The following is a 19,342-nucleotide window of genomic DNA, read 5'->3' on the forward strand; positions in this document are numbered from 1 at the left end:
AGTCAGGCGGTATTGGCAATGACCTCACTCGAATCCTTTTATACATGCCACCAGCACAGGTGCCAGAAGGCAATTTTGGTAACGATCACGCTCAAATGGTGCCCTTTTACATGCCCACTGGCATGGAAGCCAGTTGGCTGCTCTGGCAACGATCATGCTCGGATGGTGCTCTTGGCACCCTACTAGCATGGGCACAAGTGCCAGTAAGGCGACGCTGGTAATGATCACAATCGAATGGTGCCCTTTAAGTGCCACTGGTATGGAAGTCGGTTAGCCGCTGTCAATAATCAAGCTCGTATGGTGCTCCTTGCACCCTGCTAGCACAGACGCCAGTCATCGAATTTGATTTTGCTTTTGATTGGTTGATTGATTTCACTTGCCTCAACAGTCTTCGCAAGCAGAGTTTCAGTGTCCCAAGGAGGAAAAGGTACGCATAAGTGGGCTGGTTACACCCCTGGCATAGGCCATGAGATTATGGTTTCATTTGGCTTGCCTGGTCTTCTCACGCACGGCATAATTCCAAAGGTCTCGGTTACTAGTCATTGCCTTGGTGCGGCCTAAAGTTCGAAGGTTGTGCTTCACCACTTCATCCCAGGTCTTCCTGGGTCTACCTCTTCCACAGGTTCCCTCAACCGCTAGGGTGTGGCACTTTTTCCCACAGCTGTCCTCGTCCATTCTTGCCACATGACCATACCAGCGCAGTCGTCTCTCTTGCACACCACATCTGATGCTTCTTAGGTCCAACATTTCTATCAAGGTACCTACACTCTGTCGAGTATACACACTGACATTACACATCCATCGGATCATACTGGCTTCATTCCTTGCATGCTTACGCATGTCCTCAGCAGTCACAGCCCATGTTTCACTGCCATGTAGCATGGCTGTTCATACAAATGCGTCATACAGTCTACCTTTTACTCTGAGCGAGAGGCCCTTTGTCACCAGCAGAGGTAAGAGCTCTCTGAACTTCGCCCAAGCTATTCTTATTCTAGCAGCTACACTTTCAGTGCATCCTCCCCCGCTACTGACTTGGTCACCTAGGTAACGGAAGCTATCAACTACTTCTAGTTTTTCTCCCTGGTATGTGGCGGAAGTTGTTCTTTGCACATCTTCAGTGTTTATTGCTCCTGAGCATCTACCACATACAAAAACTATCTTCCCAGTTAGCCTTCCTTTGATATTGCTGCATCTCTTATGTGTCCATTATCTTACACTAGGTACATCTTATAGAGTTTCTACCGATCGAGTAGGGCCATCTACCTGAAGGCATTTGTGGTTTGTCTGCCTACCTACTTATTAAGACTTTGGTTTTAGCTACATTGACTCTAAGGCCCTTTGATTCTAATCTTTGCTTCCACACCTGAAACTTCTCCTCTAGTTCTCATAGTGACTCAACAATTAGGGCAAGGTCATCAGCGTAGAGGAGCTCCCAGGGGCATTCTGTCTTGAATTCATCTGTTATTTCCTGGAGGACTATGATAAATAGGAGGAGGCTGAGGACTGAACCTTGGTGGACCCCCTACTCCTACCTGGAATTCTTCACTATATTCATTGCCAACGCTCACCTTACTGACAGCGTCCCTGTACATGGCTTGCACAGCTCTCACTAACCATTCATCTATGCCTAGTTTCCACATTGACCACCAGACATGGGATTGGGGGACCCTGTCAAAGGCTTTCTCCATGTCAACAATAGCCAAGTACAGTGGTTTATCTTTGGCTAGGTATTTCTCCTGCAGCTGTCTTACCAGAAATATAGCATCAGTGGTGCTTTTCCTTGGCTTAACCCTGATCCTGAAGTCACTAACTACTAGTCTATGTTGTGGAGTACATTCTTCGCCTTGGAAGGTTTTGGCATTTATAAGCAGCCATCTTTCCCTTTTTCTGGTGAGGATGTAGTCAATTTGGCTAGTTTGTTTGCCAGAACGGTAGGTTACTTGGTGACTGGCAGGTTTCCTGAAGTTAGTATTGCAAACCATAAGGTCATTTGCATCGCAGAACTCCAGCAGCCTGGTTTCCTCCTCATTGCGAGAACCAAAACCGTACCAAACTCTGACTGCACTGGTATGGTCATGTGGTGAGAATGGATGAGGATAGCTGTGAGAAAATGTGTAACTGCTTTGCAGTTGAGGGTAACTGTGGAAGAGGTAGACCCAGGAAGACCTGGCATGAGGTAGTGAAGCACGACCTTTGAACATTAGGCCTCACCGAGGCAATGACTAGTGACTAGTGACCGAGACTTTTGGAAATATGCTGTGCTTGAGAAGACCCGGAAAGCCAAGTGAGACCATAAACCATGGCCTATGCCAGTGGTGTAACCAGCCCACTTATGCATACCTTGCTTGCGAAGACCTGTTGAGGTAAGTGAAATCGAAATCAAATTTGATGACAGCACCGCATGACTGGCATCCGTGTTAGTGGAGTGCTAAGAGCACCATCCAAGTGTGATCTTTGCCAGGGATGCTGACTGGCCCCCGTACGGTGGCACGTAAATAGCACCATTCGAGCGTAATCGTTACTAGCGTTGCCTTACTGGCACTTGTGCCTGTGGTACATGAAAAACAACATTCAAGTGAGGGCATTGCCTGTGCCGCTGGACTGGCTCCTGTGCAGGTGACATGTAAAAATACCATTTGAGCATGGCTGTTGCCAGTACCACCTAACTTGCTTTCATGCCAGTGGCACATAAAAGCACCTACTGCACTCTTGGAGTGGTTGGCGTTAGGAAGGGCATCCAGCTGTAGAAACTTTGCCAGATCTGATTGGAGCCTGGTGCAGCCATCTGGCTCACCAGTACCCAGTGAAACCATCCAACCCATGCCAGCATGGAAAGTGGACGTTAAACGATGATGATGATGACATTATTCAATAATATTTACAACACTAGTGTGGCTTGTTTGACCTTCTGTGAAGGTTAAATTCCTGAAATCAGCTTTCACCTATGTGTTCCCAGGTCTTCATCTTTCATAAACTCTTTCCACATTTATTGATTAACACTTCTTTAGACAGGTATCCTCATTCATATGCATCACATGTCTTGTTTCTTGCACACTACATCTTATTGCTCTTCTGTCCAGTTTTTCTCTGAATACATTTGTATTTTGTTGTTCATGCACATTTACATTTTCACATTGAACAGAGCTTGTTTACTTAATTTTTTTCTAGTCTTCTCAAGTCCTCTGCCATCAAGGCCCATGTCCCACCACCATGTAGCATTGGAGTTCTAACACAAGCATCATACAATCTGCACTTCTCTTCAAGGGAAAAGGCTTTTCTTGCCAGCAAGTAGTGGGAGCTACTTAATCTTTTTCCAACTTGTTCTTACTCTGGTTATTATACATTTGGAGCAACAACCTTCTCTGCTAATTATGTCTCCAAGATACAAAAGCTATTGATTACCTCTAGTGAGTCATCTAGGTGATTAACCCATAAAGCACTGGGATTTGCACTTACATAATAGCATAGACTGCTGGGCACATTTTATGAAAATGAGACTACCATGCACACATAAAAAACAAAAAAATAGTTAAAATATCTTCTTAGTATATAATGGTGGCAAGTTTTACATCATCTGAAAAGTCATTAGTTGAACTATGAGTCCTCTTGCATTCTGGCGGGTATCGGAGCGTTTGAGTGACATTAGACCCCAACAAATGCCCATAAATTAAATACACCTCTCTGGGTCATGATCGTGACCTGTCGATCTGTGCCTGATAGCCATGATTGTGGCCCGTTGCACTTTATGTGTTAAGAGGATCTATTTCTGGTGTGCTCACGGTATGTACTGCTCTTATGCATCTGTCACACTTGGAGCTTACTTTCTCTGTTAGTTTGCTTGTGATTCCACTACACCTCTTGTGTGATATTAGTGAGTATTTTTAGCTATCAATTTTGTGATTATCTTCTTCAGGTATGGCTAAAAAGATTGGAATGTTAAAAATTGCTCATGACAAATACAAAACTCCCAGGAAAGACTCTGATCCAATTATCACAGATTTCCTGTCATCATTTGAGTCCTGCAAAGAGTACAACAAAGAAATAGAACCCTTATTATCAAAGACTCAGGTAATGTGCAAAATTCTTTTATTTTACCTCCAAAACTTCCTTGTTTTTATTGTAGTAATGATTTCTATGGCTGTATGTGTGAATATTGTTGTGAAATCATAGCAACATATAAAAGAATGCATAATAGAATATCTAATGGAAGAGTTAGACTCATTACTATCTAATGTCTGTCTTCCAAGCTGGCCTGGGTTTCATCTAATGAGCCAGAAACTCTAGTGTCTACTTCGGCATCTATTGCTGGATGCCCTTCCTAATGCCAATCACTTTCCAGAATGTACTGGGTGGTTTTTTTCGCGACACCAACACTAGGGAAGTCACCATGTGACTTGCAAGACAAAAAAGCAGCAGCCTCCTGGAGGGAGTTGCTTTATGCCAGGTGTTAGGATTCTAAAATATTGGGTTATCCCATAAATAATGCAGTTTTTTTATATTTCATTTATTTTTCAAAATTAAGATAAACTTCTTTTTTAAATTTAAAATATACTCTCCTTCATTTTCTACAATGCTCTTCCATCTATCTGATAGACTTGCAAGACCCCTCTTCCAAAATCCACTTGTCTGTGATGAAAAATACTCCTCTAATACTATACTGACCTCATCTACAGAATTCATATTTTTTCTGTCCAAATGATTTTGAAGACTCCCCCTCCTCCACCACCCCACCCTACATAAACTAGTGCATGCACTCAGATTCCCCTACTCCATTTTAATAACTCCGCTGAAAGAAGATGCTCAGATAAGAAGTTTTGTGCAGGTAGCACATAAAAACACCTTTTGAGCGTGGTCGTTGTCAAAACTGCCTGACTAGCCCTTTTACTGGTGGCACATAAAAGCACCCACTACACTCTCGCAGTGGTTGGTGTTAGGAAGGGCATCCAACTGTAGAAACTTTACCAGATCAGACCGAGCCAGGTGCAGCCTCTGGCTCACAAGTCCTAAGTCAAACTGTCCAACCCATGCCAACATGGAAAGTGGACATTAAACGAAGATGATGATGTGGTATAAATGATAATCAGATGAAGCAATCTCCAGTGAATATGGTGGGTGGGGCATCATTTCTCATTCAAACTGTTCCAGCCTTTGGAATGTCATCCTCACTGTATGAGGCTGAGTATTATCCTGATGGAAGAACACCTTTCGTCTTGAAACCAAAGATAGTTGTTTTTCTTTAAAAGTTCAAAGTGGACTAAACCTTTCATATCCCACCAAACAGATAACAACACCTTACATGGGTGAAGACCTTCTTTAATCTGGAGTGTCGGTGTTTCTCCTTTCTCTACCCACTGTTTTCGGTGCTTGACATTTTTATAGAGAACCCATTTCTCATCACCAGTCACTATTTGTCCAAAAAAGGTTCATTCATGAGACGTGACAGCAAAGAAGAACACACATTCACTCTCTGCACATGATTAGACTGGGAAAGTTTGTGAGGAACCCGTTGATCCAATTTGCTGACTTTTCTGATGACACATAGGTGTCAATGAATGGTTGAATGACCAAATCCAAGCTTCTCTACTAGTTCCTTAACAGTTATGATGGGATTTTGTTCCACCAGGGTTTGCAAGATGTCCTTGTTGAACTCTACAGATCTTCCAGGATAAGACTTGTCTTCTAGGCTGTAGTTTCTGGCTTGGAATTTCTGGAACCACCATTGACACTGGCTTACACTAATTGTCCGATCCCCATAGACTGCATTAATATTCCTTGCACTTTCTGTTGTATTGTTGCTTTTATTGTATCTCAGTGTATATATCATCATCATCGTCGTTTAACGTCCGTTCTCCATGCTAGCATGGGTTGGACGGTTCGACCGGGGTTCTGGGAAGCCAGAAGGCTGCACCAGGCTCCAGTCTAATTTGGCAATGTTTCTACAGCTGGATGCCCTTCCTAACGCCAACCACTCCGTGAGTGTAGTGGGTGCTTTTTACGTGCCACCTGCACAGGTGCCAGGCGGGGCTGGCAACGGCCACGGTCAGATTGGTGTATTTTATGTGCCACCGGCACGGAAGCCAGTCGAGGCGGTGCTGGCATCGGCCACGAGTCGGATAGTGCTTTTTACGTACCACCAGACCAGGGATCCTGGCTGGTTCAATTCGATTTCGATTTCGCTTGCCCCAACATGTCTTCACAAGCAAAGGGGGTTGGCAAGGGTGCCTGTCGTACGGTCGCATTGGAGTATTTCACATGCCACGGCCACGAGTCGGATAGTGCTTTTTACGTACCACCAGACCAGGGATCCTGGCTGGTTCAATCGATTTCGATTTCGCTTGCCCCAACATGTCTTCACAAGCAAAGGGGGTTGGCATGGGTGCCTGTCGTACGGTCGCATTGGAGTATTTTACGTGCCACGGCCACGAGTCGGATAGTGCTTTTTACGTACCACCAGGCCAGGGATCCTGGCTGGTTCAATTCGGTTTCGATTTCGATTTCGATTTATATGTGCATATATGTTTATGTATGTATACCAGTAATACCAGTAAAACAATGTGTGCATCACGCCGTTCACAGTACATATTAGGTGGAAAAAATCCCATAGAATACATCAACCGCATAATATAGTGAAATAGTAACATAATAATAATAATAATAATACAGTACAATACAAAACATTATAGATCAGCAAACACATATAAAATGAAAAATATTGATTTACATCATAGCAAAATCCAGAAGTGTACATGCAGTAGAACTAGAAATGTAGTCTACAGCATAAGGTACTTACAATATATATATACACTGGTAGGTTTGTTAGTAGGCTGTTTTGTAGGTGAATAGATATATATCTTGGTAGCTAAATGGATATGTAGGTAAACAAATAGGTAAATAGATAGGTAAATAGGTAATTCGGACAGACAAGCACACACATGCACATTCCACACACGCACACTACACACACACACACAAGGACACATGGAGACATATCCATACATAACAGATGCACGTACATAGTCACACAAACCCATACTCATAGACACACTCAAATACACACACACACACACACACAAGGAGACAGAGCTACATACACAAACACCACACACACACACAAACACAAACATGCAGACAGACACATGAATATGCAGAATGCATGCATACAAACATACACATACACATACATATATATATACACACATACATACATACATATGTGTATACACACACACTGACTGACATACACACACATACATGCTCAAAAACAAACATGCAAAAAGAATGCTGCTCCGATAACAGACAGAGTCAACAACAATTGAAAAAGTTGCAAGAAGCAACAAAAATTTTAGAAAAAATAAATAAATGAGTGGAAATTGAACCAGTGAGTGTGTTGATTAATAAGGCATTAAAACAGAATGACTCTCCTCAGAAACAACAATATATATATGTGTGTGTGTATATTACAACAAAAAGTTAAATTCTGGTCATAGAGTTACCAAAGGTTCCATACCCACAGACTTGTGGATAGCTCATCAGACTCTATACAAAGACAAAAAAAATTAAACTTTCTACTACGCGGACGTGAGGAAACACTCATATTGAGATTTAATGGCTAATGTATAAAAACGTTAATAAAGCTGTGTTATCTTCCCTTATGAACCCGAAATAACCTAACCAGCAAATGGGGAGATCCAGTAGGCAGTGCTTGAACTGGACACATTTAGAGAAAACTTCTTAACATCTATTTGATGTGCTAGGTTTAGCATAGACCTTAAGAATTTTGGTTCTCTCTGTGATGCAGATTTTGCAATGGTCACTCTCACTAATATATGGGGCTGGTTGTTTTGTTATTTTCCATTGATATCACATGGGATCCCTTGGTTTTTGAGGTGCCACACATGGCTGGCCAAGGATGTAACAAAATGTCTTTCTGGGACTCTAAAGGATGACCGGTGCTTGTGGAAGCAATGTTTGAAAAATGTACTGGCCAATCCAATGTATTTACAAGCTTGTGTTGTGGCTATATTCGCACTCCTGGTATATCTCTGGAAGGCTCCGAGCCTGGGGATGTTGTTGATAACACCATTTCTGATGTTGTTGATATGGTGCAATTATCCGGCGGTGTTATCACTGTCATTATTGTTTCTGGTCATATGGTTGACTATGTAGCTGCCAGCATTAGTGTGGGTGCAGCTGGTGGTCAAATATGGTGTGAGGCCGGTTATCCCACTAGTGTCGATGATAATAGTTTGGTCATTGTCTGTGGTAATTGTACTGGGGTCGTCGGATACCTCCTCTGTGTTGCTTGTTCTGGATTGGTCATCATCTCTAGGTGTAGCAATTGTACTGGTAGTAACATATGGTGTGGGGCTGGAATCTCTGTTGGTGTAAATGATGATGGTTTGTTCATCATCTGTGGCAGTGGTACTGAGATTGTTCGTTACCTCCTCTGTGTCACTGGTCATGGCAAGTGTACTTACACAAGACCTGGCTACTCTGCTATTATTGCTGTTGGATTGTAGATTGCTGGTGATGCGGATAGCTGGTATAGGTGTCACCATAGCTTTATAGGTGAGTCCTTTGGCTGCCTACTGGACAGTTAGTGTATAACTTGCAAGAGCAATCTGCCTCCTCTCTTGTATTGTGGGTACTTGTTAAAATTCTTTTTATGTTAGGTGCACAACTAAAGGACACTCTTAGATTGTGCCTGTTAAATAATTGCCTGTATCTATGTGTGCGTATGAAATGTTTCTCTATTAATCTAAGCAAAATGACCATTCCGAAATACAACAATGTCGGTTTCAACACACAACTTCACATAAAAATAATCTTGCACATCAAATATATAAATGTAATAACTAAGGAAAATCCTTCCCACACAAATCGTGACATTGAGCAAGAAGGGTGGAGCAAACCAAATGAGGTTTCTGCAGCGCTTCCTTTTCTGGGTGCTAAGGCCCGGCATGTAGGAGATGCAGTCCTTAAACCCACTTGATGCCAGTGCCTCATTGTAGTAGGAGGCAGCAGCATCGAAGATATCTTGGCTAGAGATCCTCTTGCTTACGCCCTTCACTAAGTTCTTGAAAACTATAGGGGTTAGGGGTGGCAGGAGGTTGAGTTAATATAGGACAGCTTCTTGTTTGGCTTGTGATAGGGCCTGTATGTACAAGAGCCCAGATCTAAAGTAACATCTAGGAAATCTACTGTGGTTAGATTAGTCTCAATGGCGATCTTGAGTCCCATTGAGCCTAGGGCATTAATTAGGTCTTTCTAAGTCTATCTAGTGTGTGCCTGTTGACCCCTCTAGAGATGGCTAGAGACCGAAGAGGACCGAAGGAAACCTCTTCCTTGAGATGTCCAGGATGTACAGTCTGATGAGAACGCAGACATTGGCGCTCTCATAGGCTCCCATAGCCACATTGAAGGAGCCTTCGGGGTCAGATTGCTTGACCACATCAAATCTTTGTTGAACAGCACTGTTTTCCTGGCATTTATAGTAATGCTAATATCACTATCACTAATATCTGTGAAGTCCTTAGCAAAAGAAAGAGCCTTCATCAACAACTCTTTTGAAATTGATGGATAGAAGTCAACAATGTCTAACTTTGTAAACCTAACCCTGCCTCTCTCCCAGTTGGCAATAATCCATTAGGCCACCTTATTGGTGCTGCACCATAGAGGGAGGCTCATGTGCTTCCTTATGTCATCATTAATCTTCATTAGTATATACTTACTCACCTGGCCAATCTCAGACTTGGTCGGATTGATCAGGTGATATTTGGGATTAGAGGCAAAATTCAGCTTGTGGTCCTTTAAAGTGATAAAAGCATTTCTCTTAGCCAAGATATATACTCTGACTGCAATACCTAGGCTAATTGCTATCTGTTTAACTTCACAGTTAATATTATTGTAAGTGTGTGGGGAAGTGCATCTACTTTTGTGTAATAAAATCATTTAAAAGTCTATCGTAAGTGAATGTGTCTTTCATGTATAAGTTCTTAGTCTTATCTGAGAAGATTAAAGACCTGTTAGAGTTTCTTATTTTTTGTTTATCTCCATGGAGCTTGCTTCAAAAAAGGGAAAAGGACTTACAGAATTTCAGCCTGGGTATTATGCCCAGTAGGTCCACTTCGAAGGCCCCAACTTCCTTGATTCTAGGTGGGAATTTCCTAGATTTGATATCATATGTGTTGGCCTCGGAGGGTGTTGTGCTTTGATTATAAAAAAACGCCTTCCACCTCATGCGCCTTATAAGTTCTATCATTTTCTCCAGTACCATTTTCATATAGACCTCATTGGAAGGTGTTGGGATATTTTTTGCAGAATATTCAATATCAAAACATTCCATGTTTTTCTTGGGGTAGCAATTGACAATATGTAGAAGTGCAGAGTTTGGTACAGGTATCAAATGCAGACCATGTAGTGTGACCTTCATAAGACACTAATTCTGGTCATAGAGTTACCAAGGGTTTCGTATCCATGAAAACCATAGACTGAGGGCTGGCGAACCAGAAGGCTGCACCAGGCTACAATCTGATCTGGCAATGTTTCTACAGCTGGATGCCCTTCCTAATGCCAACCACTCCGAGAATGTAGTAGGTGCTTTTTACATGCCACCATCACAGAAGCCAGTCAGGCGGTACTGGGGACCATTCATGCAGCACTGGCATTGACCACACTCGGATGGTGCTTTTTACGTGCCACTGGCTGGGTGCCAATCAGGCAGTACTGTTATCGGCCACTGACAACAACTTCACTTGCCTCAACAGGTCTTCACAAGCGCAGTTTATAGCCCATTGATTGAAGGGTACTCTTAAATGGAGCTGGTTATGCTGCACTGGCATAAGCCACGGTTACGGTCTCACTTGGTTTGCCAGGTTTTCTCAAGCACAGCATATCTCCAAAGGTCTTGGTCACTTGTCATCGGCACTGATGGGATGACTGGCCCACACCATATGTTATCGCCAGCTGCACCCACACTGATGTGGGCAGCTACACTGCCAACCATATGATCAGAAATGATAACCATGGTGATAACACTGCCAGATCATTGTGCCATATCGACAACATCAGTAAAGGTGTTACTAACAGTATCCCCAGGCCAGGAGCCTTCCAGAGATATACCAGGAATGCGAATATAGCCACATCACAAGTTTGTAAATACCCAACCCGTGCTAGCGCGGAAAGCGGACGTTAAACGATGATGATGATTGGATTGGCTAGTACATTTTTCAAATGTTGCTTCCACAACCATGAGTCATCCTTCAGTGTCCCAGAAAGATATTTTGTCATGTCCCTGGTCAGCCATGTGTGGAATCTCAAAGATCAAGGGGCCCCTGTGAGATATCAAGTGGAAAATAATTGAACGTCCAGCCCATATATTAATGGGAGTGGCCTTTGCAAAATCTGCATCATGGACTGAACCAAAATTCTTAAGGACTATACCAAACCTGGGATTAGCATTTTAGATAGTTGTAAAGAAGTTTTCTCTGTGTTCATTTCAAGCACTGCTGACTGGAAAATTGGATTTCCCCAATTTGGTGGTTTGGCTATTTCAGGTCTGTAATAGTTTTTTAATCCTCTGGTCCAGGGGAAATAACCCATCCTTATTAATGTTTTTATACGTTAGCTGTTAAACCTCGATATCTGAGAGTTTCCTCTCGTCCACATAGTAGAAAGTTTAATTTTTTACCTTTGTATAGAGTCTGATGAGCTATCCACAAGGCTGTGGCTTTCGTTTATCAAAACCTTTGGTAACTCCATGACCAGAGTTTAACTTTTTGTTTTAATAATTACTGCTTTAGTACTTAGTTTACCTCTTTTCTGATATTGACTATATATATATATATATATATATATATATATATATATATATATATATATATAATATAATATATTAATATATATTAATATTATACTGTATAAAATATTCACATGTTTCGGTAAATTGAATGTTTGTTAAAATGACCTCCTCAGTGTTTAGCAAAATACCAATTATATAAAAATTATAAATATATCAAAATATACCAGACTATATAATTTTCAAGAAATGAGAAGATAATCTTGCCAGTTAATTTTATAAAATCTATTATATATAAATCACAGTATGTGTGTGTGTATAATGACTAATGCATACATTTCCACAATTCTCAACTGATTTTCTCCAAACTTTATATACACATCACTTATGTCCCAAGGATGGTCATGTACATTTTACCCAGAGCTTCTGTGTAAAAGGACATAGTTTTTTGTATGTAGGGTCTTCCATACTTTTTTAGGGAAGCAGATAAGAAAAAATTTGCCAATGTTCTGCGCCGTGAGGACCAAAGACTGGAGGTGTTTCACGTTGCAAGACAGTGTGTGAGAGAGAATTGTGATGTGGTAGGAGAGAAGTGTGTTCGCATGGAAGATGGTTCACTTGCGCTAAACGAGGATGCAAAGAGAGAGGCTTGGAGACGCCACTATGAAAGGTTGCTGAATAAAGAAAATGAATGGGATAAAGAGAGTCTGCCGAATGTTAACCCAACAGAGGGACCAGCTATCAGGGTTGATAGTTCCTTGGTAGTTAAGGCAATTAGAAGCATGAAGACAGGAAAAGCCCCAGGCCCATCAGGTATCACTGCAGAGATGCTCAAAATATCTGGTAGTGTCGGCTATAGCCTAGTCGCCCGTATAGTTAATCAGGTGATACACGAAGGAGTCATACCCAATGACTGGTGTAGCAGCATAATAGTCAACTGCTACAAAGGTAAAGGTGATGCCCTAGATACAAATAATTACAGAGGTATCAAGCTGTTGGATCAGGTGATGAAGGTTACAGAGAGGGTCATAAGCCAACTAATTAGAGAGAGAGTTAGTTTAGATGTGATGCAGTTTGGGTTCGTGCCAGGGAAAAGTACCACTGATGCTATATTCCTGGTAAGGCAGCTGCAGGAGAAATACCTAGCCAAAGATAAGCCCCTGTACCTGGCTTTTGTTGACATGGAGAAAGTCTTCGACAGGGTCCCCCGATCCCTCATCTGGTGGTCAATGAGGAAACTAGGCATAGATGAATGGTTAGTGAGAGCTGTGCAAGCCATGTACAGGGACGCTGCTAGTAAGGTGAGGGTTGGCAACGAGTACAGTGAAGAATTCCGGGTAGAGGTAGGGGTCCACCAAGGCTCAGTCCTCAGCCCCCTCCTATTTATCATTGTCCTCCAGGCAATAACGGAGGAATTCAAGACAGGATGCCCCTGGGAGCTCCTCTATGCTGATGACCTTGCTCTAATTGCTGAGTCACTGTCAGAACTGGAGAAGTTTCAGGTGTGGAAGCAAGGTTTAGAATCGAAGGGCCTTAGAGTCAATCTAGCTAAAACCAAAGTCGTAATAAGTAGGAAGGTAGACAAATCACAAACGCCTTCAGGTAGATGGCCCTGCTCGATCTGTAGAAAAGGTGTAGGTAGAAACTCTATAAGATGCACCAAGTGTAAGCCTCGCCTGGCCCCCGTGCCGATGGCACGTAAAAGCACCATCCGCTCGTGTCCGTTGCGAGCCTTGCCTGGCCCCCGTGCCGGTAGCACATAAAAGCACCATCCGTTCGTGTCCGTTGCCAGCCTCGCCTGGCCCCCCGTGCCGGTAGCACGTAAAAGCACCATCCGTTCGTGTCCGTTGCCAGCCTCGCCTGGCCCCCGTTCCGGTGGCACGAAAAAAAACACCGTCCGTTTGTGGCCGTTTGCCAGCTCTGTCTGGCACCTGTGCAGGTGGCACGTAAAAAGCACCCACTACACTCACGGAGTGGTTGGCGTTAGGAAGGGCATCCAGCCGTAGAAACACTGCCAAATCTGACTGGGCCTGATGAAGCCTTCCGGCTTCACAGACCCCAGTTAAACCATCCAACCCATGCTAGCATGGAAAACGGACGCTAAATGATGATGATGATAGAAGTGAAAGGATTTTGTCTTTATTTATTTCGACTGTCCACCTGCGCAGTGACCCAGTCAGGAAACAGGATTTGGAAGCTGTCATTTTCTTTTCATATAAATAAATGTTTATGTTAATTTAAAAGATTTTTCCAAAATATCTTATTTAGCAGTTATTTTTAGCACAACAGATGTTATGTCTCCAGGAATTTTCTTTCATATAAATAAATGTTCATGTTAATTTAAAAGATCTATCCAAATTCGTTGTGTGTACATAGTTTTTTGTATGTAGGGTCTTCTATACTTTTTTAATCTTTATGGTCGTATATTGGCATTAGAGAATATTTTTTGGTGGTTATCACATGTTTTTGATTTATTATTTATTTATATGTTGTAACTCTGTGTTATTACTTTCTATATTTTTTTATATGTGTATTGGTATATAGTTTGAGTTTTGGTAAGCGAATATTATAAAAGTGAAATGATTTTGTCTATTCCCACTGTTTTCTATACTTTTTTAATCTATATGATCGTATATTTGTATTACAGAATATTTTTTAGTTGTTTTCACATTTTTTGATTTATTATTTATTTATATGTTGTAATTGTGTATTATTACTTTTTATATTTTTTATATATGTGTATCGACTTTTGGTTAGAGAATATTATATAAGTGAAAGGATTTTGTCTATTTATTTCGACTGTGCCCCTGCGACTGTGATTAAATTGACTGGGAACACTATGCAATGAATATCCCATACCACACAATCTTAATCTCTATATTCAAGCTGCATTAAACTTTGCCAAGCTTACCTTTACCTATTCTGAGTTACTTAAATGGTGATGGTCCCTTTCCTCTCTTCTATTTGTTAATACATTTGTTTACCTACCAGTGCATTGTTTCACTTTAAGGATGCTTATTTACTCATCCATTATGATTTTTGACTGTTGTCCTGTATTTCAAATATGTTTTAGCATTGTTGTTCTAGTCTTTTTTAAAAAATCACATATTATTTGTCCCCAAAAATCAAACTTTAAATAAGAGTTTTACTTCCATTAGTGAAAGCTATGCATATCTTTCAGAAAGCTCCATACCAATTTCACTTTATGTGGCATTCACTGTTATTCTATGTGCAGGCTGTGTGAGAAGACAGAATAAAGGGGCTTTTGTTAGCTTATAATAGAATTGATAATCCCTTGATATACTAAAACCCATTTTCCTTTCCCAGATAATACAGACTGAAGCAAAGTAACACCAAATATATAGTGCGCGTGTTTTTATTGGCTAAACTTGCAAAATGACCATTCCTAAATACAACATATATATAGGCGCAGGAGTGGCTGTGTGGTAAGTAGCTTGCTAACCAACCACATGGTTCCGGGTTCAGTCCCACTGCGTGGCATCTTGTCTACCATGGTTCCGGGTTCAGTCCCACTGCGTGGCATCTTGTCTACCAAATCCACTCACAAGGCTGAAGTAGAAGACAAGGTGCCACGGAATGGGACAAAACTGTGGAAAGAGTTGTTGGGAAGCAAACCTCTTAGCACACAGTCCCTGTTTCAAAGGTAACAAGGAGTTTATTGAGGGAATTTAATTACTACATTAAGTGAAGTAGCTATATGTAACCCCCTACACTAGCTTACATGGCCCCTATATATCTATATAACGTATATTATGTATTGTATTCAACTATATATTATGGACAGAAATATATTTTTACTTTTTCTAATCAATGTAGCCTCTCCTTATAGTAGAAGACACATATAGTAGAATATAGTAAAAGATACTGTATTTGTGTTTCTGTGTATATGTACCTATGTGTATGCATGTGTGTTTAATAAATTACACCTTTTTTATTCCCATCTGGGATTCCTTTTTACCTTCTGACATTTTCATTCTGTTTCAGGAAATTCTCACACCTTTAACTGTTTTGGACTTATTTAAAAGAATTCCAGAAGAGGTAAAGTAGATTCATTTTTCTGTATGTTGTTAATAATAATGTAATAGTCACTCCTGTCAGTTTTGATGTATGAGTGTTTGAAAGAGAGGATTTAAAGAAAAGAAAAAAGAAAAAGAAAGAAAAAACAACTTTAAAAATAAAGAGGGTCCACCTATTTGCAATGGATGTTTGAATGTAATTTGAGTCCAAGTATGGATTTTGCTATGAACTCACAACAGGAACACTGATGATTTTGATTGGGATTGGACAAATGTGTCTGTTGATTGCAGAATAAAATCCTTTTATTGTTCTGTTTCTTCAACTCAAATTGTTTTGATGCATCATGACATGTTTTATGCCATTCTGATTAATCTAGGCAATGACTTTCCCAAGATGTCAAATTAAGCAGTAAAGACTTTAGTGATTGCTTCAACTTATTTTTTTACTTAAGGATGGGTCTTCCTTTACCACAGTATCCCTCTACTTGTTGGCCATACAAAGGAATTTTTGGAGTGCAGTCATCTTTCATTTGAACAGTTCCTACTTATCTACACTGAATTCTCAGTAGCATGATTTTGGTACTGGATATATCACATTCTTCTAATATTTTGATATTTTATCTTGCCATTTTATGTTGTGAATATTATGCAGGCAGCACATGTGAAAGGCTTCAAGTTTCTTTATATATCTGTAGTTGGGAATCCATGCTTCTGCCTCATACAAAAGTTTGCTCAAAATATAAGATATGTATGTACTTATTTTAGTTTTCAGACTGTCACCATGTTCATCTCAGAAATGATGGGAAAATTTTCCAAAAACACTTGTAGCTTTAGATATTCTAACATTGATTTCATCATCAAGAGTACTCTTAACGTTTACTGTAACTTCCAAGATATTTAAATGACCTGATCCATTTGAGTGCTTGTTGTCAATCATCACATTTGAATTTTGAGTATGTTCTCTCCTGGGCTTTGGTTGGAATAAAATTCAGTCTTTTTGAAGCTGATAGTCCAAATGCAAAAGCTGCTGCAGCAAACATGTCACCTGGTTCCTGAATTCCCTGGAATGTATGAGAAATCAAAGTGCAATCATCAGCAAGCAGAAAATCACATAGAATCTTTTCCTTGGTCTTCTTTGATCTGAAACTTTGACCTGTTAGGTTTAGTAGACCTCCTGTGTGGAACTGAAATTTTACACCATGATTATCCCTAAAAGCATGTTGGAGCATCAGCGAAAAGAATATGGAAAAAAGTACGGGAGTTGAAACACAACTCTGTTTGGTTCCAGTGACAACAGGAAATGCCTCTGAACATTGATTGCTGGATATCACCGTTGCCATCATTCCTTTGTGCAGAGATATTATTACCTTTATCATTTTATCAAGAAGACCAACTTTTGACAAAATTTTCCAGAGTGCCTCACGATTCACTGTATCAAATGCTTTGGTCAAGCCAGCAAAGACCATGTACGGGTCAGTATTTTGCTCATGTGCTTTTTCTTGAACTTGCCAAATCAAAAAAATCCTGTCAATTGTGCCTCTCCTAGCCTGAAATCCACATTGGAATTCAGAATATATATACTGATGCAGTTAAGGATCACTCTTGCAAGAATTTTTCCAGCTATGCACAACAAACTTATTCCTCTGTGATTGTCACGTATACCCTTCTTCTCCTGTTTTTACATGTGCATCTTTGAGCTGTTGGGGAACATATCCAGTTTCCCAAATCAAATAGATCAATTTGTGCAGCTTTCTTAAAAGTTGTCTACCACCATGCTTGTACACTTCTATGGGAATATCGTCTTGTCCATTGGAAATTTTTTTTAATAGCAGTACTTATCTCTTCCAAGGAAAGATCTGCTAGTTCTTCAATTATAGGCTGCCGAAGGATTTCATTGATTGCTTTAGGATTGGTCGTGGATTCTTGATTTAATGTGGATTTAAAGTGTTCAGCCCATCTTTTCAGAGTTTCATCTTTGCTACATAAGAGTTTTGACCTGTTATACAATTCCTTCAAGTTGTGAGAGTCAATAGCCTGTTCCAATTCTTGGGCTTTTTTTGCCCACTAAGAATTTTTTTTATCTCACACAGTTTTTTTGAGTAGTTTTCTTAGAGGTGATGTATATGGATCTGAGTGATGGTGAGATCCATGCCTTGTGCCTTTTATGCATTGTTTCCAGGCGAGGTTGGATTTGAGAATCGTTCTCATCAAACAAATCTTGGTATCTTGTGTTTGACAAATCCTAGAACTTCTTCAGCAGATGATTTGATGCTGTCATGTATATTTTCCCACAAAACTTCAGGATCATGGCTTTCCTCTTTGTTCTCAAGCTTTGAATTTAGATGAATTTCAAAATTTTTTGTTGTTTCTTAATCGTTTGAAGAAATCATATTTATTCTTGGATGTATTCTGGATCTCAGTGGCCTCTTTGTATATGGTTTAACAAATATCTTTGCTGCAGACAGTTCTGTGATCTGAGTAACACTCAGGAGTTTTATGAGCTCTGCTTAATCTGAGTAACACTGCAATCTTTGCTCTTAGTCATAGCATAGTGAAGCATGTGCCAGTTACCAAATCGGAGATGCTTCCAAGTGTTCTTATATTTATCTGCCTGCTGAAAAACTGTGTTTGTGATTGTTAGGCCGAACAGTCATAAATCGCTTGCATTCATCTTTCCTCTTCCATGTTTCCCGACTACTTTTGACCCCACTGTGTGTTTGTTACCTATTCTGGCATTAAAATCACCCATCAATATGATTTTGTCATGATATGGAAGTTCTCATTATAAATGTTTGTTTTGTTGGTTGGTTTGACCTCGTCATTCACACCTTACATCATGTAAGTGAGGGAAGTGTTAATGATTCTGCCAGCCCACTGCCTCAATTCTTTCTACTCTAGGCACAAAGCTTGAAATTTTCTGAGGGGCTAGTTAACTACATTAACCTCAGTACTCAACTGGTACTTAATTCACAGACCCTAAAAGGATGAAAGGCAAAGTTGACCTTGGCGGAATTTGAGCTCAGACTGTAATGAGTTGGAAGAACTACTAAACATTTTCTCTGACATACTAATGATTCTTCCAGCTCACTGCCTTATTATTATTGTTAAGGTGGTGAGCTGGCAGAATTGTTAGCACGCTGGGCAAAATGCTTAGCAGTAGTTTGTCTGCCGCTACATTCTGAGTTCAAATTTCACTAAGGTCGACTTTGCATTTCATCCTTCTGGGGTTGATAAATTAAGTACCAGTTGAACACTAGGGTTGATGTAATTGACACATCCCCTCTCCCAAAATGATTGCCCTTGTGGCAAAATTTGAAACCATTATTATTATTATTATTATTATTGTTGCTGTTGCTGCTGCTGCAGTAGCAGCATAGGTGGCAAGCTGGCAGGAGCATGCTGGGCAAAATGCTTAGTGGCATTTCATTTATTTCTACATTCTGAGTTCAAATTCTGCTATGATTGACCTTGCCTGTCGTCCTTTCAGGGTCATTAAAATAAGTACTAG

General features: G+C 40.6%; 1 protein-coding gene across 2 annotated transcripts in view; it reads left to right on the top strand.

Moving 5' to 3' along the window:
* The window catches only part of LOC115213857 (DNA-directed RNA polymerase III subunit RPC1), a 208,632-nt gene that overhangs the window by 70,804 nt on the left and 118,486 nt on the right, over positions 1-19,342 (top strand). For both annotated transcript variants that reach the window (XM_029782797.2, XM_036504894.1), the window contains 2 exons: positions 3,914-4,068; positions 15,803-15,856. In XM_029782797.2, coding sequence (XP_029638657.1) covers positions 3,914-4,068; positions 15,803-15,856 — 209 coding nt within the window. The remainder of the gene's footprint in view (positions 1-3,913; positions 4,069-15,802; positions 15,857-19,342) is intronic.

This window comes from Octopus sinensis, linkage group LG7, assembly GCF_006345805.1.
Source record: "Octopus sinensis linkage group LG7, ASM634580v1, whole genome shotgun sequence".
Lineage (NCBI taxonomy): Eukaryota > Metazoa > Mollusca > Cephalopoda > Octopoda > Octopodidae > Octopus > Octopus sinensis.